The sequence below is a fragment of the Vicia villosa genome, unplaced genomic scaffold, assembly GCF_029867415.1.
Source record: "Vicia villosa cultivar HV-30 ecotype Madison, WI unplaced genomic scaffold, Vvil1.0 ctg.000041F_1_1_1, whole genome shotgun sequence".
Taxonomy (NCBI): Eukaryota; Viridiplantae; Streptophyta; class Magnoliopsida; order Fabales; family Fabaceae; genus Vicia; species Vicia villosa.
In genome coordinates this window covers 1,095,409-1,122,035 of record NW_026704972.1, presented here as the reverse complement: position 1 = coordinate 1,122,035, position 26,627 = coordinate 1,095,409, and the positions used below count along the sequence as shown (strand labels likewise).

The 26,627-nt window shown below is 35.6% G+C and overlaps 2 protein-coding genes across 3 annotated transcripts; both read left to right on the top strand.

The window, feature by feature from the left end:
• The first annotated feature begins 419 nt into the window (after positions 1–419).
• On the top strand, positions 420–4,372 carry LOC131622737 (uncharacterized). Its single transcript, XM_058893779.1, has 4 exons — positions 420–905; positions 1,052–1,190; positions 3,325–3,410; positions 3,864–4,372. Exons 1-4 carry the CDS (start codon positions 639–641, stop codon positions 4,020–4,022), a joined length of 651 nt encoding a protein of 216 aa, XP_058749762.1. The 5' UTR covers positions 420–638; the 3' UTR covers positions 4,023–4,372.
• A 10,450-nt stretch (positions 4,373–14,822) lies between these two features.
• On the top strand, positions 14,823–17,547 carry LOC131622736 (uncharacterized). Of its 2 annotated transcripts, none has more exons than XM_058893777.1 (4): positions 14,823–14,980; positions 15,800–15,940; positions 16,256–16,549; positions 16,695–17,547. In XM_058893777.1, exons 2-4 carry the CDS (start codon positions 15,824–15,826, stop codon positions 17,313–17,315), a joined length of 1,032 nt encoding a protein of 343 aa, XP_058749760.1. In that variant the 5' UTR covers positions 14,823–14,980; positions 15,800–15,823; the 3' UTR covers positions 17,316–17,547. The 2 variants fall into 2 exon arrangements, with proteins under 2 accessions (XP_058749760.1, XP_058749761.1); XM_058893778.1 differs by lacking the exon at positions 14,823–14,980 and adding an exon at positions 14,994–15,077.
• The last annotated feature ends 9,080 nt before the right edge of the window (positions 17,548–26,627 follow it).

Below are 26,627 nucleotides of genomic sequence, written 5' to 3'. Positions count from 1 at the left end.
TTTTACATTGTCATCTAAGTAATTTAATTTTTTTTGTCTAAATTAACAAAATATTGATTAATAATGGAAAATAATTTTATAGGATTAATATTTAAAAAAAATAATAGTAAAAAAGTTGAATATTCCAATAATAATTAAAACTAAACCGGATAATAAGGTTTAAGGTTTAAATAGAGGTACAAGGCTTAAAGATTTAAATGGAGTTAGATTGGCATTCAATCCTAATAATTAAAGAGCTATGCTATTCTTACAATTTACTTTCATACACCGTATATTACACCCAGAATTTTAACAAAGCAAAAGTTTGTTGCACAAAATTCAAAACAAAATAAATTATTAAAAAAATAAGTATTGTACATATTATGTATGAAAATAAGGTGTGGTGTAACAAAACAATGTAAGCTTATCATTTCTCATAATTAAATATAAATTTTAATCTAATACATCATCTATACTAGCAGAACCGCTGCGTTTCATCATCGTCATCACTTGCAGATTTTCAAAACACATCTCCATTTCCGTGTTTGGATCAAACGCTTTTAATTTCTCTGCGATTTTTCACACAAATCCGCTGCTTTGAATCTATCAGTAGCAAAAACCGCTGCGTCTCATCATCATCACTTACAGAGAAACCACTAATGCCTGCTGAAAACACCTCCAACCGGGTCGGGTTGGTCCTATCCACCACCAATTCCATTCGGGTTTTCCTTTCCGGAGCCTCCAACGACCACACTCTCTCCTCTCAACACCGACAAACTTCCTCCGATCTCCTCCTCCAATCCCAAATACCGTACGAGCCACTTCGCGCTGTCTGGATCGCCTCTGATCCATCTACCAGACCCGAATTGACCCCACTCCTATCCGGTACCGCCTTTGTCTTCTCAAGCCCTAAACCCAGAGAAAAGGTCAAACCCTAATTTCATCGCCCTTTTTGTTTTTCATAATTCTCATATTCGGAAATTAATTTTCTTATTTTGTTTTATTTTTCCGATTTCAAAAATTGATCTTAGGATATAATTAAACTTTTTTATGTTGATGATTTGGTATGAAGAGTGAAGAATTGAAAGCGAGGTTAAAAAAGTTGGAAGATTTAGCTGAGAGGAAAGCATATAAGGAGCTTGTTAAGGATATTGCACCAAAGGAAGATGTTCAGGAGCCTTTCTCTTCTTACAAAGATCAATTAGGATTTGGTAAATTCTTCTTCACTTTTTCTATCTACTATGAATAAGCATTTAGCATATCAATCAAGTTTTATGTGTAGTTAGTTATTGGTAAAATGAAAAAGGTTCTTTCATTAGTAGCCTGCTTGACTTATCACTAAAAAAAATGTGAGTCATTTGAGTATCTTTGAAGCTTTGGTTTGTGAAGTTACTCATTGAGCTTGGACATTGCTGGATTGAGTAGCTTGTTTTACTCAATAACCTTATTTTTTAGTACCTTACTCATTTTATTTGCTGAACCAAGTATGCAACACATTGTAATGCAGTTTGGACAGAAGATTTTTTGCATGTTTTCAATAGTTATTAGTATTAGTGCGGCTGCTGGGTTGATTACATGATGGAGATCATTTCACAATCTTTTACGCATTTAAAAATACTAGATGAAGTGGAAGCCTTGGATGCTTTAGGTGCATAGCCGACTAGTGGTATGCTAGTATTATTAAGATTAACTGATTTACTGTCATCATCAACTTTAAGTTCAACTGCAACATCAGTAATTTCTTTTGACCGTTGATCCCCTTTGTTATAAGTAGTATCCTCAGCCTCATTGGAGTCAGTGTCAAGATTCTCATCTATGCAAGAATCGTCATTTCCCAAAATCGTGTTTTGCAAATTGATTAGTTTAGAAACTAACTAGGGAAGTATGGCCAGTGGAAGAGATATGAAGTGGGAATAAAGATTTCGACTCCTAACTGTGTGTTATCAAACACAGGAAAATATGTCAACCGTAGTTTGTGATGTAAAGTAATATCAAACAAGTCACCACCACTAACTTAATACACTTTTAAAGAAACAAATTGGAAAAAGATCATTATAGCCATAAATTTCATGAGATCGAGAGATTGCACGGACAGATAACCGACCTCTTCAATTATAGTATGAATCTTCTCTGAAGCTGAAATCACACTAGTATTGAAATGCCTTTAATGGCTGCAAAAGAAAACTATACGAGTTAGATGATATGAAAAGTATCGTATCATATCTTGCTCTTATTCTAGAATAACTTAGTCTTTTGTATCAAATCACATTAAACCATAAAAACGATTCAATTTTTCTTCTTCTTTTCCCTCCTTTATCTAAAGCTCTAAAACATCAACATTAATAATTTAGATATTGGATTTCGTTATCGAGTCATACGAGAGTCATAATGATGCGGACAAGATCTTGCTCCAAATTGAGCAAGTTACTGGTTGAGCTTAGACATTGCTGGATTGAGTAGCTTGTTTTGCTCAATGACCTTATTTTTTAGTACCTTACTTCGTTGCGAAACCAAATGTGTCATACATTGTAATGCAGTTTGGTCACAGATTTTTTTTTGGTTTGTTTTCAACAGTTATTAGTATTAGTGCGGCTGCAAAATTTTAATTCAAATGTTGTCAACTGTTTTGTTTTATTGGGTATTTTCATGGTAATGGAGTTTATTTGTTCATACGAAGTTCTTAATTGAACTTAACATGAAAACGTGATATTTGTAATGAAATAGAAAGAAAATAAAACATGTATGTGGAATTGGATGTGACAAGGGGTCATTGCGTTTTATTGCATTTCATCCTTGATGACCATCTTCATGCATTGAGGATACGACACTTCATGCCTGGCATTGGAAAGTAGACTGTAAACATTTTACTTTATGTTAGCATATTGGTGGTACTGTTGGATTATGTTAGTTATCTTTGTGCAATAACTGATTTACAGTTCTTGTTATGTTATATGTAGGAGCAGGATGCTCAAACACTTGAATATCATTTAAATTCAATGCTGCAATTTTGCTTTTTTAGTTCACTTTTGATAGTTATACCTTTCGCTGGATAACTTAATAAGCTTACCGTTATGATGATATTGATACACTTTCCTCATTGATTGTGAGTATTGATATAACTGAAGACATAGTCCCTTTAATATTTTCTATTATGACAAAGTAAATAAACTGAATTCATATTACCAATATATACAGAGTTTTCCCCCTCTCTAGTTTCTAGGTGTGCGACTTGCCACCGGTTGTAGTTTCTCCGTTGTCATAGAGAAGCGGTTGCATTGCCTCTGGTAGGAGATGTTTTTCCCCTCTCAATTTTTTATTTGATTTTGTTTCTTGATTTTTTTCCAGGTTTGCATGTTATTGTTACAATGTTTACTGGCTATCTTGTTGGATTTGCAGCATTTAGAGCTCTGTTTGATCACAGTCCTGCCATGGTATTGTCTAAAATCTGTTTTGCATTACATTTTTCTATAAGCTAAAAAAGTTTGTTTCACAAAAGCTAAGTTAGGCCACAAAATTACAAACTAACCTGAGAGGGAGCCAACCTTCTAACTCCCAAACCCCAACAAACTATCCCTGGAAACACCAAAGAACAAGTATAATATCTAACATATTAAATTATATGCCAAAATTTTCATAAACACCTAAACAAGCAGCAGTATTAGACTATTAGTCAACGGAGATGAAACACAGTATCTAAAACCAGATAGTCTCTCAGTAAGCCAACTCCAATCCAAGCTTTTAATTTATCCACATCCTAAGAAACTAAGTTGAACGCCTTCTACTTACGAGACCACCGAATAGTCCAAATTATAGCATACCATATAGATTGCTACGCATCCCCTCTTTACATTGAATTCTCATCTTTTTCTTATCTATGTTTTCAGAATGCTGCTGGAGGAATTCTTGGGTTGGTGGGTGCCATGCTTGTTGAGACTTTTCTTTTCATTATTAGAAGTTCCAATCCAGATGGCAACAAAACAGGAAAGCCCAATCAAAAATCCAGATCGTCCTTTTCCACATCCAGTCTCAAGAAAAACCTATAGTTACGATCAAGATGGTTTGTTTTTCAGTTATGCATATAATACCAATAATACAAAATTTTATAGTGTAGTTCATTGTAATTGTAAACACTTCTCTCAGTAATAGATAACTTAGAAATGGCTGTTGCATGATTTATCATTAAGGGCCTTCCTGAAGGGTGTGAGTATTGTGTCTGAAAATTGCATCTACATGTACCTTGTACTACCAGAAGCTATTTTGACCCATCTATGTGATTTTTAGGACTAAGGTAGTTTTATGCTTTGACCTCAACCAGAAATGACTTGAAGAACAACTTACTATCTTTCCCTGCAACACACTGAATAAACTAGTATCAATTCTTTTTGAACTGACATAGGTGTTTCATGACATGTAGTTTGTTGAGTGATATGCAGTATTTTTTCCTTTCATTTTTCTGATTTGATTTAAATCAGAGAGGTATATGTACTGCACTCATTTATTGCGCCTTTTAGTTATGATAAGCAATGAAGCAGATGCATATGGACACAACTTGCACTGCTGTTGCTGTATAAGTTCAAGTGGCCTAGCTATACACATCCTTCTGTTGGTCTTATAACACATTAATGAATGAATGAATGAATGAATGAATGAAATCATCTTTTGTTGTTGAAGAGTGCTAAGAACAATCTTTTTTTCAACACTTTTTAACATTTGGTCTCACATTTTGTAAATGAGTCCAATATAAAGTGGTGAGACCTACACTGGTTTCAGTAAATAAGAGAGTGATCGTTAGAGTCTTGAAAATAGAGTGTTTGTAGTGTTTTTCTTCTTTACTTTCATTCTTGTGTGCCACTTAGATCTGACATTAGCAACATTGCAAATGCAAGAATTCCTTTTATTTGAGAAGAAAAATTCTATATTTACTTTTTGTTTTCATATTTCAGGTGATTTTCATTTATTTTTTTTAATGTTTTTGAATATTTTACAATATGTATGTTGTTTATTTATATAGTATGCAATTTATATAGGCTATTGTATCTCCCACCACACTGTATATAGTTTGTTGAAGCATCACCAGTTTACATAGTCGCCAACTCTATTACATGAAAAGTAAATCAGTCCGAGTGGACTATTCATGCCACATAGGAAGTATAAGTGGACATAAAATAAAGGATATACGACACCGTCAACATTATAGGATGATTATTTTACAAGGGTGTTACTTTTTAAAGGTTTTAAATAAAATAAATATTCTTTAAATAAATTATTTATTTTTATTTTCAAGACATTGAATACAATGATTTTCAAGATAATATATTCTTTTATCTAATGTCATAAATATGTTTGTGGTGTCTATGTCGTATCTTTCATGTGGTGTCTATGTTGTAACTCCATTTTAGTACCAATAAAATTATTAAAATGACTTTTAATTCCTTTAGAAAAAAAGTCGATTTTTAGTTTCTATAAATTATTTTTGTACGTAGTTTTAGTCCTTTTACATAGACTAAAACGGCGTACAAAAGTAATTTTATAATGACTAAAATTCTATTTTTTTAAAGAGATTAAAAGTCAAAGTTGAGATATTTATAAGGACAAACAATATATTTAACCCTTTCTTTTATAACGATGTGGTTTTATTAATCTACTATGACCCTGTTTGGCAAGACAAGTTTTGAGTTTATAGCTTATGTTTCATAGTTTATAAACTCATATCACAATAAAAGACATGTTTGATAACAATCTTTTCATCACGAGTTTATAGTTTATTTTATTATTTTATAACTTATTTATCAAACATCGTTTTAGCTTATAGTTTATAGTTTAATTTAAAATAAAATAATTATATATTAAATGTCTTTTAGGTCATTTTAACTTATTAACTAATTGAGCCACTAATTTTACCAAACAGTTCAACTAGCTTATTAACTATAAGTCATCATCCATCGACTATAAACTATAAGCTATCAATCATCAGTCATAAGCTATAAGTTAGCTTATCACCAACTCGCTATTTTTACTTAACAGAGCTTACAACTTAAAAAATTCTATTTATATATAAAAATATTAATTTATCGGTTTAAATTATAGTTTCGATTCTTTTTTAGTTCATTCATAAAATCTATCCCATTTTATTTTATGTTGGAACATTATGTATATATTCCAATATAGGGAGATGAATTGAAAAAGTTCATTAAGTCAAATCCCACATTGTATGTTAGTTGGAAAAATTTCTTAGTCCCACATCGCTTAGATTAGAAATCTTGGCTACTTTACTTCATTATATAAGGAAGTCATTTGTTTCATTCCAAAACACACCAAAAACTTATTTTGAGTTTTTCCTTCCTCACTCTCATAACTCCGCGTCTTTCGAATTGTTGAAGCGCTAACTTCTCCCCCTTTCTTTCTACTCGTTGAAGCGCTAACTTCTCCCCCTTTCTTTCTACTCGTTGAATTTTCTGAGTACCTTCTTGAATTCTCCTTAGAGAATAATATTAATTTCTCCTCGTTTGAGTTGAGAAATTATCAATTATAATTTTTTTTCTTGGATTCTCTTTAGAGAAGAGAAATTATTACGACTGGTTTATACCAGATACTAAGACGGTATTTACCATATCTGAATGGTCCTAGTACCATCTGAGGGTGTATTTCTAGACCGATTATCTACCGTGCAGGTAGTAATCGTATAGTATAGAACTGAGTTGTTTTATCCTGGAGGCGACGTGAGGCGACGTGGTTATTAAGAGCTGCTTTGCATAATTTTGGCAGTACCGCGAAACGTCTTAAAGAAAGCGTACCGATCCGCGACTCGACCCGGTAATTTCTTCGGTGGCAAACTTGTTAAAATCGTGATCCAACATTTTCAAATATATTTGGTCCTCTTTTTAATTTTTGCTTAAAAAATAATGGCGTGTCATTCTAGAAAAAATTTGAAATTGTGTGATTTTATTTGAGTTTTAGATAATTTTGGTGACATTTTATATTTTTACTTTTTATTTTAATCATTTTTTTATCTTCTACTTTAATTTTAGTAATAGGTACATTGTTGCAATTATTAGACTTGTCGTGCTTCATTGTTTTCTTCTCATATTGCACTAGGTCCAGTTCCTTTTGTCTGCATTCACTGATCCTGAAATAAGTAAAACGTTTCATTCGTTCATAGACTTAATAAAACTAGTACTAGTGCACACATTAGTGATAGTGAAAGTGATTATGTTTCCAGTCATTATTTATTTGATTCTGAATGTGAATTTAGAGATCATAAAATGGCTGAAACTCTAGGAACATTAAGATGATTTGTTGCACCTAATGTAACTTAAAATGCATTGTATATTAAATATCACGAAGTTGTTGTATCGTTTGAACTTAAATCTGGTTTAATACACTTGTTATCAAATTTTAGTGGTCTTATGTAAGAATCCTAATAAACACTTGAATGAATTCCTGGTACTGGATTTTACACCACTGGACCCAGAAAGAGTAACAGAGGACCATATCAAGCAGAAAGTTTTTTCATTCTCACTTCAAGGTGCTATGAAACATTGGTTATACTATTTTGAACCAAAGTCTGTTACAAGCTGGAAAGATTTGAAGAATGTGTTTCTAGAAATATTAGTCTACCTCAAGAGTTGCTTCAATTAGGAATGTTTACAGGGAATCCTTGAATGACTATTAGGAGATTCAAGAAATTAGTGTCTAGTTATCCTTAACACTAGATTAGTATACAATTTCTCATCTAATATTTCGATGAGGGCTCACTACCTATGGATATAAACATTTTAGATGTTGCTAGTGGAAGAGTACTTGTCGATAAGACTCTAGAAGTGGTAAAAGTCTTGATTGTGAATATGTCCCTTAACTTTCAGCAATTCACATCCAGAAACAATTCAGTGGTATTGACAAGAGGAATGAATGAGATTCAAACTTCTTCTACTTCTCACAAAAATCTAGAAAAAAAATTGATGAACTTAATTCATTGGTAAAATAGCTGGCATTAGAAAAAGCTCAAATAAAGAGAATTTGTGGAATTTGCACTTCTCTTAAGCGTCCAACATATTCATGTTCTACCTTGCAAGAGGATTCTCGAAATATTGATTTTTCACAAGCATATGCAGCAAATATATACAATCCTCAACCCAACAAATAACTATGACTGGTATAAAAATCATGATTTATCCACTAACTGGTACCATTCCAGTTGGAGAAAAAAATTCAAACTTAAAGTATGGAAATTCATTTGCACAAAAAACTCTTGGCAGTGGCCAAAAAAATCCACAAATGGGTAGATCTAAACCTTCACTAAAGGATATTGTCAAGCAAATGACTATCCAAAATGTACGATTTCAACAAAGAACAGACTCCACCATTTTAATTTTGGAAATACAGATCATACAACTGACCACTTTAATTAATCATATGTTGACTCAAGAATTGAAACGACTACTTGCCTACACAATAGTAAATTTGAATGTTCCTAAGCTGTCGTTAGTTCGATTTTAGGAAAAAATGTTAAACCATCATGATCCGTTGTCGCACACAGATCAAAAACGAGTGTTTTGTAAAAACTGTAATGTAGTAACGGTAACGACAACTCGGATATCGTCTCACAAGGATTCTTGTTTATTATCAACTAATTAAAATCGATTGGGGGGGTTGGTTTAGGATTCAAATAAGCTAAAATGCAGTATTAAGTGATTAATAATTAAGCTAAAACGAGCCAACCTACTATGTCGACTTCCGATTTATCATCGATCCCTACAAAATTTCACTCCCTAAATGGTTTGTTCCTATTCGACTATAATAACCACTAACAAGCGCAATAGCTATTATATGATGTATGTTCTTGAATTACGGATTAAGCAAACGAATTAATACTATTATGAATTAAGCAAACGCAATTTGATCGAACGCGATAATGCAAAAGCTACGTTACCGCGATTATGATTCTAGACCATACAAACAATCGAATTTAAGGAATCTATCCTATAGCAACAATCAAATTAAGCAATCAATTAAAATTATAGAAAGATTTTAAAGGAAAACGAATTAACATGAAATTTATAAAGAGACCTCGAAGCCGAATCCGAATACAATAGATTGGTTCTTGGAAAATTAGTTCCTCATGATCGTACAAAGCCAAGCGTATTTTTCTTTTGATAGTGAATAGTAAAACGTGAACAGTGTTTCGGCTGCTAGGGTATTAGGGAAAAACAAGACAGCCTGTTTACAACCCAACTAGGTCAAAAACATAATCCAGGCCCAAATAACGATCCAAAACTAAAATAAAAATAATGCAGCAGCTTCAAACGCAATTCTGGAATATATGAACTCCGAATCTGACTTCGACTCCAACACGAAAGTTGTAGCTCTCTCTCTTAGCTTTCCGGCGATTATTAGAACGCCTCAATCGGATTTCCGAAACTCCAGTTATGATCGTTTCCCCGAAAGCTGCTAAAGCTGGAAATTAAGTACGAAAATCAATTAAAGGCAAAAATAAAGTAAAATATAAAAACATGATAAAACATAAGAATAACCAAAATAAAGTAAATAAATGCTTAAGTAAAAATATAGGATAATATGCATCAAGATGCACTAATCACATCACTTAAAAAAGTGGTTGCACCTGAATTTATTGATGTTCAGCAAAAACAACCTACACGCCACTTCCTTTTCCTCAAAAGACAATTAGGAGTAAAAAAATGGATGAGGCAGATAGGGACAAGGAAATATTAGATACATTCAGGAAGGTGAAAGTGAACATTCAACTCCTTGAAGCAATTAAGCAATTTCCCTAAATATACCAAATTTCTCAAGGAATTGTGCACACATAAGAGAAGGATGAAAAAGTCAACGTGTAGCATAATGTTTATGCGTTCATTGAGTCCATGCCCTAACAAATCAAAGATCCAAGAAATTTTCCCATTTCGTGTACCATAAGTGATAATAAGTTTTAAAATGTCATTCTAGATCTAGGTGCTTCCATTAATATTATGCCTACATATGTTTTTAACACTCCTGCTTTCGAACCTTTTATAAAATGGAGGTGTTATCATTCAGTTGACAAATAGAATCAGTGCTCGCCCAACTACAATAATGGAAGACGTACTTGTTCAGGTTAATGAATTGATATTTCCTAGAGATATCTTCATTCTAGACATTGAGGTAGTGACAAAGTCTAGTAGGGCACCTATCATTTTAGACATGTCGTTCTTCAAAGCAGTAAAAATAAAAAATGATGTTAATGTTGAAACTCTTTCCATGTAATTTGGTGATTACATCTTAAAATTTAACATATTTGATGGTATGAAATACTGCATGGAAGAGCATTCACTTTTTCAAATAGAATTGCTTGCTAATTTAGCTAATGAAACATATCATGATTTACTCTCTATTCATTTTTTCTTTGATTAATTTTGATAACACTTATACTTTTGGTGTTTGTATCGATACTCATTTATGTTGAGTTTTTGTAGGTGGATATTTCTTATGATATTTCTATTGAAAAATTTAATGTTACATATGTAGTTCGTACTACCAAAATGTTACCATCCATTGAGAAACCACTTGCTTTAGAGCCTGACTCAATTCCTGAAAATCTGAAATATGAAATTTTAGAAGGGAGCACAATTTTTTTGTTTGTAATAATTTCATCTAAAATTGAATTTGAACAATAACATAAGTTACTACAACTATTGAGGAAACACAAGAAGGAAATTGGGTGGACATTGGCGGAATTGTTGATATTTAACTGTCAATGTGCATGCATTAATTACTACTTAGGGATAGGGAAAAACCAGTCAGACAAATCTCAAAGATAGCTTATTCCCTTTATTTTAGATTTTGTAGAAAAGGAGGTGACCAAACTCTTGCAATATGGTATCACATACTTCATCTCTGAAAATAATTGGGTAAGTCATGTACAAGAGGCTCTTAATAAAATTGGACTAATATTGGTTAAAAATGATGCCAATGAGCTTATTACCTCTAGAGTGCAAAACATTTGGAGGGTATGCATTGACTACTAGAGACTAAACCAAGAAATCAGGAAGGGTCGTTTTCCTTTACCATTCGGGGATCCGATGCTCGAACGGTTGGCTGGTAATTTGCATTATTGTTTTCTTGATGGTTTTTCAGGTTATTTCCATATTTATATTGCACTTGTGGACCAATAGAATTCCAGTTTCACATGCCTTTTAACAATTTTTCCATCATGAGGATGTCCTTTGGTCTTCTCAATGCTCCAGACACTATCCAACGATGCACGATTAGTAGTTTTGCTAATTTTATTAAAAATTTGATTGAAGATCTTATGGATGATCTTATTGTGTATGGTTTCTCATTTTATGTATGTTTGAATATTTTGGATAAAGTTTTACATATATACATCGAAACTAATCAAAAAATAATAATATATGTGGATCCTTCTAATAGTGATGTGATTTATAATTTGTCATATCCATAACGAATTCGTAATTGTAATTTCATTTTCTATAAGAGATTATATTGAGGAAGGAACTTTGTCCTTCAACTGTGAGTTTCTTAACTCCTTCAAAGAGTGTTAAGTACGTATTCTTTTTAGAGTATTTCAATTAATAAATAAGATTCGAATAAAAATAAAGTAAAATGGAGCAAGAAAGAGATAAAAATTAGATAAAAAACTTGTTTCATTGATCACATGTTTAAAAGTTTTAGCCTTGCTCAACTAATTATGAGGTTGTGTGTTATTTCTTCCACCACTTTGGAATGTGGTGCCCTACATTAGGCTCGTTCTTCTATCTTGTACGATATGCCACACTTCTTCGATCCACACGCGCAATATTCCTTTAGAACGCGACTTTATATCAATAAAAATTATATTAGACCTTTATTGAGTCTAATGCTTTACTAACCATTATGAATCTTAGTGGAGTTGAGAAATATACTACTCACTTGTGTTTGATTGACGAATCTTATCCAGTATCTGAATCATTAAGAGCTTGAGTGGTTCAATATGCTTATTGAATTTTGGAGAGCCTTTGTTCCTTTTTCGAGTTAATTCTATTTTTGTCAATGGTGGTTTTGGAGGATACCTTTATCAAATCTTGTTGTTTTGCATGCTCTTCACTCCTAGTTTAATTGTTGGTTGGTGAAAGATATTTTTTTCATGCCAATTAGGTGATTGTAGTTTTTCTATTGTTGCTTTTTTTACTTGTTTTGTTTTCATTGATTGCTTTGCTTTTGTTAAGCACTCCTTGTGGTTTTTGCTCTTGCTTATATTCCTTTTGGATCCTTGTGTTGATCTCTATTTTGGGTTAAGATGTCCTTTATTATTTTATATAATCTTGTTATTTAAAAAATGTTATATTAAAATAACAAGATTATCCTTTTAAAACAATTGTATTTTTTAAAAATAACTTTTTTATTTTATAAAAATTAATATAATTTTTTTAAAAATAAGTAAAAAATCTTAAATCTTCTAAATATTATTAGATAAAATTTAGGTTTAATATTCTTTTGGTCTCGTATATTAATCGGGGTCATTTTGGTTTCTTAACTTAAAAAAATAAATCATATTGATCTTTTGATTTTTTAAAATGTACCATATTAATCTTTTTATCTAATTAGCGACGAATTTAGACAACGAATTTCTAATTATTTTCGTCACTAATTAGACGAAAAAGACTAATAAATTATATTTTGAAGAATTAAGAGACCAATAAGAATTTTTTTTTTAAATTAAAAGATTAAAATAAACTTTGAAATCATCATACAAGACCAAAAAGAATATTAAACCTAAAATTTATATATTATAAGTAAGTAATTCGGTCATCTTATAAAGAAATGATATTAAATTTGTTTAAAATTCTTAAATTAATATTCATATTTTTGAATAAATTGGTTATTAAAAAATTAATTTTAAATTTTAATATCCTTTTTTATTTATTTTATAAAGAATTCGATTTTATATTTTATAGCAATTCATCGGTAAATTATTGTTATTTGGTCGTCTTAGTTTTTAACTCGATTCAAATTCAATTAATATAACAAACAAAAATTAATATAAAATTTTAATTAAAATAATTAAATAGTACAAATTTTAAAAATTATTTTATCATATCTTATCCTTTCCTTCAATATTGTTTTACATATTGATTTGTGACATATATCACGCAATCAAACGGCCCTTAATGCACCAAAGTGTTTATCAGAAAAAATATGTATATTAATTATATATGATTTTTCCCATTTCTTGCTTATGAAAGGCAAATCGTTAAAATTAGTTTTAAAAAAACATAAATAAATGATGTATTATTGATGGATACACGACAATATATTCATAACCTGAAGTATGTGGTAAAATTTAAACCACGATCTATTCTTATAATTTTTTATCCTAACAAATTTACCTTTCATGAGATGAACAAAGAAATAACAAAATATTATTATTAATATTCATATTCATTCCCTCGTGACAGCAATAATTTATGGAATAAAATAAAACTCATGAGAGGTGTAAATGGAATCTCTTCAAAAATTGATAAAATAATAAAAAGCATGGACAACACCAACTACTACACCAACTAACTACTAACTCTATTGTCTAAATCCTATAAATCAATATCCACAATATAAATATTTATATATATAGGATTGGTTAAAGACAAACCAACCCAACTTTAAACGAATAATTTTTAATAGACTTTTGATTTTTTAGAGTCGGATAAAAAATCTTGTTATAATATGAGTTTAAAGTTTTTTTTTTTTACAAGAAAGTTATTATTTGAATTCAACTTTATACATATTTTTAGACTACATGGCCTTATACATATTATCTTTTTTAAAATTGTTTTATATAAAATAAAAATTTCATAATATTTATTATAAATATAATATAAATTATATTATTTTAATATAATATTTTTTAAATATTATATTAGTTTTATAATTATATATTTTTAAATATAATACATGTCTAAATTTATAAAATAATATTTCAATATTTTAAAAAATTAATAAAATATGAAAAAATTGTGAATTAAAATATAAATAATTAAATATTAATTTAATCATATTAATATATAGAGAAATGCAAATCAATACCCTCAGAGCAATGGTTAAGACTTTAAAATAATAAATTTATTTCGATAATTTGCGTATTTAATATCTTAGAAATTAAAATATTAAAATTTCTATAAAATATTTTCTTTTCTAGAAATACTTAACCATTGCCCTGAAAGTACTGGTTAGCAGAACCCTAATATATAATATTTTAAAAAAAGTTGAATAGAATCGACATAAAATTTATTAAAGTGAGAAAAATTAATGTGTTGTAATTATGAAGTGAGATAATATAATTATGTAGGTTGGAAACTCGTGCGAAAGCCTAAATTTTTAAAATTTATAGTTATGTAAAGTTAACTGATTACTTGTGACCAATATGACTAGTCCTAATAAATAGCAAATTTTTTAGAGCAAAACTAAAAAATCTGAAAAAATCTAATTTTAATTTTTAAATTCAATTCCTGAAAAAACTTTCAATAATAAATTTGTTATTTTTTATAACAAATAAATTTGTTCCATCCAACGAATTTCATGCACATTTTATAAAAATATAATATAAATATATAAAGAATATACATAGTTCTAGAAACCTTTTCACTTTTTATCAAACATTTAAAATATTTCTAGAACTAGAATTTGACCTATTCTTTCAAAAAAATAAAACTCGTGCTTAGCACAATACATTCAACATTGGTTGTATCAACTTTGGCGTGAGCACGTCACAGCCATAATTGACTTTCGATTTTTTTATTTTCAATTTTTTTCCATCTTAAACTCAAAAAAGTTAAATAAATATTAAACACATTAATTTAGGACCAAAAAAAAAACTTCAATTTTTTCTATAGAGTTAGCATCTCTCTCACCTACCACGTTCCCAATCTCATTCGTTGCTTTTATTCTTCGCTTTCTCTCTCCTCACTTTCTCTCTCTTACATTGGCGTGTGCCTCTTGCAATCTCCGAAAGGTATCTATCTCAATTTTGTTGCTGTTAAAATTTCGTTATTTCTTATAGCTTATTGATTCTCTGTTTCTAGATCGGTAGTTTCAATTTTTTCATTTCGGTGATTTTTTACGCCCCTTTTTATTGTTGTGATAATTTGATTTTTGTTTTGGGATTTGAGATACTGTTGTTGTTGAAAAGTTTGATTTTTTTCATCTGTTTTGAACTTGGTGGGTAAATTGGTGAAATGGGTTTTGGCATGCATATGAATTGTTTGAAAATTGGTTGAATGTAGAAAATTGGTTGGTTTTTGTGTTTGAGTTGACTTTTGGGGATGTAAAAGATTAGATATGTTATAAGCTGTAATGGTGTGGATTAATGCAATTTGGGAAGTGATAATGTTTAGCTTGCTTAAATCTGTCTGTAGTGACTAATTGATATTGAATTGTAGCTTTTGTTGATTTGATTCATTGACAATTGACAACTCCTTTCATCCCAAGGGATGGGGAAAGAGGGATATTATTCATGGTTGAATTGTAGTCTGGACTGAAAAAATTAAACCCGGTTTACTTTGCGAAAATGTTTTATATTTTCACCTCAGTTGTTCGTTTTAAGACTCTCGCGTCTTAATAACAAGTTAAAATGTTGTTTTCGTGAAGTTAATGGGGGATTAGAGATTTTCATTTTAATGTTGCAATATTGTATCATAATGGTTTAGTATTAGCCATTGGGTAATGTAAATTTGTTTCCTGATGTGAACTTCACAAGTTTGCGTGTGTGTGCGCGCCAGCGTGTCAATTCCATGATGAGTTTCTTTCTTATTTATGATTCCCTATTTTGCAGGTCTGTTAGATTTGAAGCAGAGGAATGGACTTCTTTACTCGAGATATAAATGAGGACTCTATCCTTAGGTGTCCATTCTTGAGGAACATTAATGAACCAACTAATTTCTCATTTGTTTCTCCCATGGCTTTTCCAATGCCTGTAAGTTCTCCTTTTGGCTGATATAGTTCTCATTTCATCCTTTTTCTTTATCCTGCATATATGGATTTTGTGCCACCGAGCAGTTGTTTGAGAATGATGCTTGTCGTATCTTGCTTTAACTTCTCAAATCTATGTTCTGATGGCCAATAGGGCTGTGTTTTTATATAATTATATCTCCATGTGCTATCTAACTTGCTATGACATCATGCTATCTTGCTACGACATTGTTATGCTGCATGATCTCAGCATTTTAAACTTGTTCTGTTATTAATCTCAAATAGAAACTGCTATACTTACGAAATATCCCTTGCACAGGTGCGTGCGGCGAAAGGTCCAATTTTTGAAGACGGTCCCAATTTTGATTTAGCATTTAGGCTTTTCCATGGGAGTGATGGTGTAGTTCCCTTATCCGAGAGATCTTTTCAGCGTTTGGACAAAATGAAGCCCGAACTTCCAAAATCCCAATTCAATCCTCTGGCTGCAAAGGCAGCAACTATTAGTCTGTCATCATTTGGATTTGGCGGACCTTTCGGTTTTGACTCATTTAATGAGAAGTGGAAGAAACAGAATAAAAAATCTGAGTCCTCAAAAAAGGAACCTTCTTCAAAGGTATGCAATACATTCAATCTGCTTTTTTTTGTCACTGCCAATTCATTTTCAATAAAAGAGTTCTCTAGTGAAGATTTTAAATTAATAAATACCATGTTTAAGCCTAGTAATTTGATTTTAATGGGTGTATTTAACTGATATTCAGGATGGTTCGAAGCATGAGGCAGGTAATGACTGGCTACAAAATGGGAACTGTCCAATTGCAAAGTCCTATCAGGCTGTCAGCAAAGTCCTTCCACTCGTAGCAAAGGTTATTCAGCCTCCTGCTGGTATGCATTACAAGTGCCCACAGGTAATAATTGCAGCTCGGGCGGCTATATCACGCACCGCATTTGCAAAGAATCTCCGCCCTCAGGGCTTGCCAACAAAAGTTCTTGTGATCGGGATGATGGGGATGGCAGCTAATGTCCCCTTAGGTGTATGGAGAGAACATACCAAGAAATTTTCGCCGTCATGGTTTGCAGCTGTCCATGCAGCTGTTCCATTCATAGCTATGCTTAGGAAGTCTGTCTTGATGCCTAAATCAGCCATGGCATTTACTATTGCAGCATCGATATTGGGCCAGGTAATTGGGTCAAGAGCCGAGAGGTACCGTCTTAAGGCAGTTGCTGCAAAAAAGTTGTCTGCAGTTGAAGCTTCTGATGTTAGTTCGGCTAAGTTACCCGTGGTTAATTCTAAAGACAGGCACTGTGGCGATGAGGCTATGAAGTGGAACACAACTTCCCTTCAGCTGGCGGGAACTTCATCAACTGATGTATTTTGTTGATGGCTCATTTGTGTTCTGTGTTCTGCTGTATAATTGTCTATGTACTCTTGAGTGTGTAATTTGCTACTCCTTTTTCACACTGAGTGCCTCAGTTGGCAAATTGTTTTCTTATTTAGATTGTTTTCTCTTTACTTTTTCTTTTATGCTCAAGAAATAATGCTAAGACATTTCAATAATAAGTAAATAAAAGGCCAACACAAAACTATTGTATTGGCTTTATTTGAGTGATTCATTACTTTATACTCGAGGCTTATACTATTCTGCACTAGCAAGAGAGAAAGAATGTGAACATTTTATAAAATGCTGTATTTTGTGAAGTTATTATGATTCAAATAAGGTTTGTCCCTCATTCTCAGTATGGTGTTAATTTACAGTCAAATTAATTTATCTACTTGATCACTTACCATTAACTATTTATTAATCAGCAATGGTAGTTAACTAATTATTTGTTTTTTTTTTTTTTGACAAGAACTAATTATTTGTTAAGCATATATAAATCCGGGATTGTCATAAATGGATATGTAGTAGTTTATTAAATTTATCTTTATAAATGGGTTTGTTGATAAGTTTGTGAATAAGAAAAATTTAGATTTGAAAGTAATAAATTTTATAATATCCGAAATTAAATGTTTAGATCCGACTTGGATCCTTTCTTATCTTTTCTCTTCAACTTTTTTTCCACTAATTTTTCTCTATTTTTCATATTTCATCTCTCTTCTTTAATTTATAATTTTTTATTTATTTTGTTTTTCATTTTACACTTAGAAGAGGAAGGGAAGAAGAAGATAATTCAATGTGGATTAGATCACATTAATCCTTTTATAATTGGCTCAAAAGATTTAGTAAAAAAGAAGTTGGCTCAAAACACCGTAATGATTTAAGATTTTTCAATTGAGATGTGATATATGGTATGAAAGTGCAACAACCAAACTGGTAGCCTTTTTGTGATTAGATGTTTAACTATTTAATATAAATGAAACAAACAAACTAAAAGTTTAAAACAAATGGGATCACCTTTTATTTGTGATTAGATGTTTATGTGATTAGATGTTTAACTATTCAATATAAATGAAATAAACAAACTAAAGTTTAAAACAAATGGTATCAATTGGTAAAATAATAGTTGAATAATAGTGGGTTTTTTCTTTACCCACCTCCCTAAGGAGGTCACCCCTAACGAAAATCCCACTTTACCCCTGCTTCGGAAATACATTTCCGAAGTTTTTTTTTATTTTAATTTTCTCAGACTTCGGAAGTGCATCTCCAAAAATATCTCATGGGGGTGTTTTCGGAGATGCACTTCCGAAAACACCTTTTTTCACATTTTGGGGGTTTCAGAAATGCACTTCCGAATTATGCAGAAATTGTATTTTTTTTTTTATGTTTTTCTTAACAGTCTCGTATTTTTAATTAAAGAAAAACGCCAAATAAAATAAACGACATATAAACAGAAAATACTAATATGATAAATAAAATCCAAATAATATATACAAGCCGAACCAAATAGTAATAGTGTGCGAAATATATAATCCGAAAACAAAAAACATAAACCCGGACCCCTACTGGGTATGCCTAACCCTCTCTCCCTGGACCGCCCTGATGAACGACACCTCGATCCAACGCGTCCCGCCCAAGCATCTCTATCCGCAGGCAGATTGGCAGGAGATCAATGGCGTGGTCATCCTCGGCCTGCTGGTTCTCCAGGATCTCCTCGTGTGCTGGCCTAGGAGCGTCGGGAGCGTCGGGTCTCATTAGAGGATGTGACACCCGATAGAACCATGTGACATACCCCTCCACACTGTGTCAGTCCTGGGTGACCCGAATGTGACGATACTCCTTCGGGACCACATGACGCTCCCAATCCTCAAATATGCCAGTGAGCTGCACTCGGGTCACTGTGTCGGGAGCAGCCTCAAAAGGTGACCTGGGTTTCATCTGCACATATTCAAACTGCCGCATGCACCGCTCATGGAGATACCGCACCATGGTGTTGGTCCCGCATGCCAACCAGCCAGAATATAACGATATGCCGTCAAAGGGGACAACATGAGTGTAGTCGCTGAATGGCCTCCAAGTGACGTCATCGTGCATCGTGCGGTCGAGGTACCCACGGTATGGTCCCACTGCATTGTTCCCCCTCTAGAGAACGTATCTGGCGGCCCTGGGCATGCCGTCATCGTACTCAGGATCAACGCGGAAGCCGTGGATGTGGGAGAAGTAAGAGATGATCCAGCTCTGAAACACAAACACGATAATGTATTAAAAATAAATACGAAACATAAATAAATGTGAAACAATTAAATTGAAACGTACCGTAAGTAGTGTGCAGGATCCGGTCAACTGCCTGGTCCTCCAGTTGGAGGCCTCATTCAGCTTCTGGTATAGGTATGCCAGAGTAGCTGACCCCCAGTTCCACTGGTGAACGGTAGTCAAGTCCATGAAGTAGCGGAGGTAGGTTACGTCAACGTACCTTGCACTCTTGTCCACAAAGATTGCAGCGCCTACCACAAACATGTACCAGCACCGGAGAGCGCAGCCACGGTGATACTGTGTAAATAGGGCGTCACCCGCCTCCTCGGATTCGGCCGCCACCACCAGGTGGTGCTCGAAATAAGTGCTCAGTGTGGTGAACCGAATATGAGGCCCATTTGTCGTCATGCACTCAAAGTCAGCAACTTTGGGCTCCATACCCAAATAGAGCGCCATCCACTCACTGGCTTTGATCCTCTGGATCCGGGAGTGGTCCAACAGCGCCCCCCTGATCGGAAAGTGGAGAAGACCCTGCACATCGTGCAAGGTGATCGTCATCTCCCCAACCGGTAAGTGGAAAGAAGACGTCTCCCTGTGCCACCTCTCCACAAAGGCCCCCTGCATGCCGTGGCTGATGGTGGTATACCCCGTCATGCAGAGCCCACTTAGCCCTGAAGCTCTCACCGCGTCGTTAAACCACTCATCATTCGGTTTAAACAGACTGAAAACCTTTCGGGAGTGGTTCAACATTTTCAAAGGCTCTCTCTCCTGTTAAAAAAAACAAATAAAAAAGTATGTTAATTAAACCGTTAAGAAAATATTGAATAAACGGCTAAATTATAAACGGTTAAATAATATAGTCGGGCAAATTATAAAAAATACATCTCCCTCCCAGATGCGCCGAGCGACGTGCTCGAGGTAGGTAATCAGCACGGTAGTGTCACTGGGCCCTCCCGGTAGCCTTCCTCCTGCTCCTCCTCCTCCCCGTGTGGAGGGTTAACATCTGGTACCTCCTCCGCCTCATGGTATGTCACTGCCTCCTCCTCCTCCTCCTCTCGCTGGCGGGAAGAAGATACCCGAGCCAGACGACTCCTCGATCCAGATGTAGAGGTACCCTCGTCCATCTGCACGGGAACTCGCACACGTCCCCGACCTTGCCCCCGTCCTTGCATCGACGCCAGCTGCGCCGCCCGCTCGCGTCTAGCCGGCGCAGTCTGAGTCTCTCTACCCTGTCTGATGCGTGCTTGGTAGCCTGACATGTTCCCGAAAACAATTGAAATCAATAAATATGCGAGAGAACAGAAAAAACTAAAAAAAAAATCATTTCTGATACACTTCGGAAGTTCATTTCCGAAACTGGGAATGAAGGTGTTTTCAGAAATGAACTTCCGAAACACCCCTGCGAAGAAGTTTTCTGCAACTTCCATGGCAGACCCCAAAAACAAACTTCAAAACTATGTTTAATCATTCTAAACAACCTAAATAGCAGTACCAACCTAACCTAATACAATTTTTGCTATTTCTAAACACCCTAATAGAAATTTTAATCATAGATCTAAAACTCGAAAAGCTTATCGATTGAAGAGGTTGGAGGGCTTTTGAATGTAGTATAGCAAGGTTATTGGAGCCTTTGATGTAGTCCTTGGAAGTGGTTTGCACAAAATTTCTCTGGGGTTGTGTTTGAAGTTGAATTAGGGTAAAATGAATGGGGGAGGGGGGCTGTTTTGTTTATTCTGCAAAACGCGCAGTATTTCGGAAATGTACTTCCGAAATGCTGTTTTCGGAAATGCATTTCCGAAATAAGACAAATTTTGAAGAAAAAAAGGCGCTTTCAGAGATGCATCTCCGAAAACACATTTTTCTTGCATTTCGGAAATGCATTTCCGAAGTCAGGGATATATATGGTTTTTCACCAGAGGTGGCCTAGAAGGTTGGGAGGTGAGCAAAGAAAATCTCTAATAGTGTCATAAGGTCTAACTAATTTGTAATTGATTTGTAATCGCATGCGTTAAGTGAGCGTAGTCATGTTGCATTATTAATACTTATTCTTTAATTAACTTTGGCATAATAGAAAATTAGAAAGCACTTAGAGGGCTCTCTATCTCTCTCGTTTTCTTTTTCATCTCTTCATTTCTTTGTTTCTATTATGGCATTCATAGCTTAATTTTGATCCAAGCCATGACTTATAAAGAAGATTCGATCAACATTGTTGTGAATCTTCATACCTAACTGATTTTACTAGGATCAGAACGAACTTTTGTGGCCTGCAACACGTGAGCTCCAGCGGTTGATGAGAAAAATGAGGGTGTACTTGCAAGATACTCTGATGCCAAAGTAAGGTTCATAATGAAAGAAATGCAAATACGAAGTTAGGAAATGATTAGAATACCAGACCCTCTTATGAAAGAGGGTATTTATAGTGCCTCTAGCGTTGGGCCAAAGTCTCAATTTTGGGTCGGATTCTTAGGCCCAAAGTAGAAGACTGTCAGGATCCTGCGTGAATGAAGGAGATCAGCGCGTGATCTTTGTCCTGGGTTAATTGCCCCACGATTAGCGGATGCGAAATGATCGATTCTTTCGGAGGGCAGTTGGCCACGTGTCCTTAGAGGGGCACGTGGGTGAGGAACTCCCCAACAGTCATGGCAATCTGGGCCACTTCGTTGGGCCTTGCAGTAGCGTTGGACTATGCCCTGCCCGACAGTACGCCAGCCACACTCCCAATTCAGAACAGGAGCCTTCCAAGACATTTTTCTTAGTCGAAGGAGCTATGAATTAGGAGTTAGCTCGCGTTTCGTGGTGGGAAGACTCCGCCTGTGGTCGATTATCCTTTGGTCGTGCAGCCACGTGAGCACGGTTTGCCCGAGCTCATTTCAAATTTTCCCAAATGTATGCTCGTAGGAAACTTGCGTCGAAGAAGTGATCTACGTTCGACAACTGGGCTAGGTGATGCCAGTTATTCATGTTCGACACGGTAAATTTGTCACCAACACCTCAAGACTGTGCTCGAGAAAAAGGTGTTATGTTTCGTTGCGATCAGGTGTGCTCATATTTCAGGGAGATGAAGGAATGGTGAGACTTGAAAAGACAACAATGTGTCATCATTAGGGTCTATGCTTAGGGGAAATTATGATCCTCAATGATGACACGCTTCCCCTAGGGGTCTCACACTTTCCCGTGGGGTACTTGCTTATAAATACGAAGGGGGGAAGTCATTTGCATTTTCACTCTCTTTCTCGTTTCGTTTCCTTAAGTTGCAGAAACTTGTCTTCGTCTTTCCGCCGTCGCATCCTTCTCACCAGAGTTCTTCGCTATCTCCCGTCAATCAAGTAAGTCTTCATTTTCTTCTACGATTCTGCATTGGTTACTGCTTATTTTTAAGATTATATCTTGCTCTGATAGATATGTATGTGGAACTCCGGCGGGTGTTGGTGTTTGGCGATTGTTCGGCCATTACCAAATGTCAGTTTCAGTTAGGATTTCTTAGGAAATCAAGTAGAGACTCTAGGGATTTATGTGATGTCTAATCTGGTGCCGCCGTTGTGACTGTGAGCATGTTTCACGTCGGTAGGATTTTACGAATGAAATCTGGAAAATATGGAAAACCCCTGAATTTGGGACGAAGTTCATGTGTCGGGGAATATTCTCCCTGCGACGTTCATGAAGTTCATGCGTCGGGAAACATTCTCCCCGCGACATTCATGCATTTTTCAATGAGACGTATTGAAGTTTGTCGCTCGAGGAGGTTCTCTCTGTGGGGCCCATGGCCTTTTTTAAAATTTTTATGCAGAGTAATGTCCTCGTGATTCCTTGCTTGCCATTGAGTAAGGGCATTGGCCGGGGCAGATTTCTCGGGCCTCTCCTTGCCCTTTCATTCGATTCTTTAAGGAAAGGTTGACTTGATTTGGCCGTTGAATTCAGTGTTTTCCTCTGATTTTAGGTAAAATGGCTTGCAGTGCCGAAGGTCACAATTTGGTCGATACGATTATTAATGCCAGGCTAAATTGGGTCGGGCCCGAGCCTCAATGGATAGCCTCACGTTTTGTCGAACATCGCGATGAGGCGTTTACGATCATCGAGAATAGTGTCGTTCCGTCGAAAGATCCCGAGAATTAGGTAGTTTACCAACCTTCCCCGATGGAACGAATATGTTCGTGTTACCCTCATAATCGTTTTTCTATGTATGAATTTGTTTTTAAAGAATTGGGTCTCCAATTGTCATTTAGTGATTTCCAGATCGACGTCTTTAACTGGCTAGAGTTAGCACCATCACAATTGCACACGAATTCGATTGCCTTTATTCGGGTATTTAAGATCGTATGGCAATATCTTCAAGTCAGCGCCACTCTCCCTCTATTCTTCTACTGCTTCCACTTCCAACGATAGTCCCCCGAAGGGAAAGATAGTTGGGTATCCTTTAAATAACTGAAGAGGCTTTTTAAGCATTATTGGATTTAGTTCGTACCTTCAACGACAAATACAATTTGGCCATGCCCGTGAGACAGGCGGTTGGTGACTCTTGCTTCGAGTTGAGGGTTGTCACCGAGGAGGATGTGAGTGTTTGTCTCAATGAAGATAGGAGTAAGGTGACGAGAAGGGTCAGGAAGTTCCCTTTTCGCGGGGTTAGGGCACACTTCGACTGGAGTACTGATTCTTACATCACCAAACCAGGCGAAATGGACTCTGAGGACCAGCACAACAATGATGAGCTGGTGTTGTTTGTCGATGGTTTTACCCCTGCTCAGTGGGTGACTTGGGTCGGGGAGGCCGTTCTGGAAGAGCAAGGCCATGCTATATGTGAGCCCCGGTTTATTAACACTACAGCTCTCCTCGAGTGCGGTACTTTTGAGGAGGCCGAGTTGCTTTTAGGTAGTTGTTTCCCCTTTAACATGCTAATGTTGTTTGTTTTCTTCCTCGGTTTACTAATCTTTGGTCGCTATTTTGTTGCAGGGAACATGGCGAGCCTTTAGGAACGCATTCAAAAGATGGTCGCCGCTCATGGGAAGGCTCGAAAGAAACATCCCAAGACCTGCATAGCACAACTTTAAACTGAGCCCAAGGACAACAGTTCCAGTTGTTCTACGCGTCAATCCTCTTCGTCCTCAATCGGCGACAAATATCTTCCCAGCAGAGCAGCCCGGTGAGGAAAAAGCAACTCACCGAGGAGGAGATGGGGTGCACATGGATCTTACAAAGGAGAACCCGATGTAGTTCGAGTTGCTTTCCTGTTTTCTTAACCGGTCATTTTTTGTAGGGGACACGTCTTTGTCCATCCCCCGGGCGCAGTCGTTGGCTATCGCCCATCGAGAACCTCAGCCTGGAAGGTCAGAGGAAAGAGTTGGATCAAGATGTCGGCGCCATGCTAAGGGTGTTAGAGATGGCTATGGTCCTCAATGAGGCGAGGACCTCCCTCAAACGGGACTTTGATCAGCTTAGGGCCAAGTATGAAAAGCTGAAGGCTATAACGACCAAGTTGGAGAATTATTTCAACGATTACAAGGGGAAGTATGAGACTCATGCTGAGATTCTCAATGAGTTGCGACTGAAGGATGAGAAAATTGTTGGGTTTACCGCGGAGGTAGAGGCTCTGAAAGCCTAGAAGAAAAGCTCTGATGACAGGATTGCTGCCCTCGAGGTCGTCACCAAGCCTGCCGAGGACGAAGCTAAATGGGTGAGGACCCTGATAATTCTGGCTGAGCTAGTTGCTCGGATTGGTGAGCTCGAGCAAGATTGCTTGGACGCAGTTGAGATGGGTTTCAACAATGCGGTGGAGCAGCTCAAGGTCATGAACCCTTCCTCCGAGCTTGTCACTGATGGGATTAGTTACTTGTCCAGGGTGGAAAATGGTTAGATCATGCCTCCTGTCAGTTCTCCCTTTGTCGGCGATGAAGAGGAGGATGGTCGGGCGTGATTTTTATTTTATTAATTGATGTATGATTTGGGTTTGTGTGCCCTATTTTTGTAATGTTCAAATGATGGGGCTCTGCTCGTTTTTGTAATATAATATTTTGACAATGTCGGCCCGTGTGGACGACATTTTTAACGTTATAACTTGTCTGCTTTTGCTCTGCATGTTAGTTACTTTATTTTGTTTGTTTGCACCAATGTTAGTGTGTGTATTTTTAGCCCCTCTCATGGGAGTGAATTTAATGCAATCTTGTATTAATATGCTTTCGAAATCAACGTTCGACCATATAGGGAACATATTGAGGAGTTGGGATTGGTTTCTGTTTGATGACGAGACTAAGATTGAGGCCGAGATCTTGATCTCGTGGCGTGAACTTTCTCATCGCAAACTGGGTGTTTTGCCTCGCTGGTACTGCAACAGTGGAGCTCGGTAGAGGTATCCCTGTCGAGCTTAAATTCTGCTCGCCCAAAGAGCAAAAACGCGCCTTCGTTTAAGTTTTGGAATGATGTGTTCGTACCATGACACGCTTCCATGGTCGGGCGTGCCTTGTTGACGTTGAACGGGGCCCGCCGATTGTCAGGCCTAAACAATCGTTAGATCTAACTGTGATATTGCTTTAGATTTTTGGTGTTCCACAGTCGAGAAAGTTGTTCCCCGAGAAGTTTTTCGAGGTAATAGACCCTGTTGTCCGTTTTTGCTCGGATGCGGTAGGGACATTCCTTGTTCTCAGCAAGTATGCCCTCGCTTGAGTCTTTTTTATTTCTCCACAGGACTACACTGTCGACTTAGAATTCGCGTTTTATGACTTTGGCGTCATGACGCGAAGTTATTTTTATTTTAATGTGGCCTTGCGGAGAGCTGCCCCCGAATGAATCTTTTCAACCAGGTCGAGTTCCTCTGTTAGGGCCTCTTTGTTCATCTCCTCGTCGAGAGGAGCCTCGGTTCTCCTAGATGGTTCCTTGATTTCCACGAGGATTACCACCTCGGTTTTGTAGGCTAGTCGAAAAAGAGTTTCCCTGGTGGTGGAATGAGGTGTCGTTCTGTAGGCCCAAAACACGCAATGTAGCTCTTGGACCTACCTAATGTTGGCCTCCCCCAGTCTTCATTTAAGTTCTCGCAAGATCACTATATTCGCAGCCTCAGCCTGCCTGTTCGTT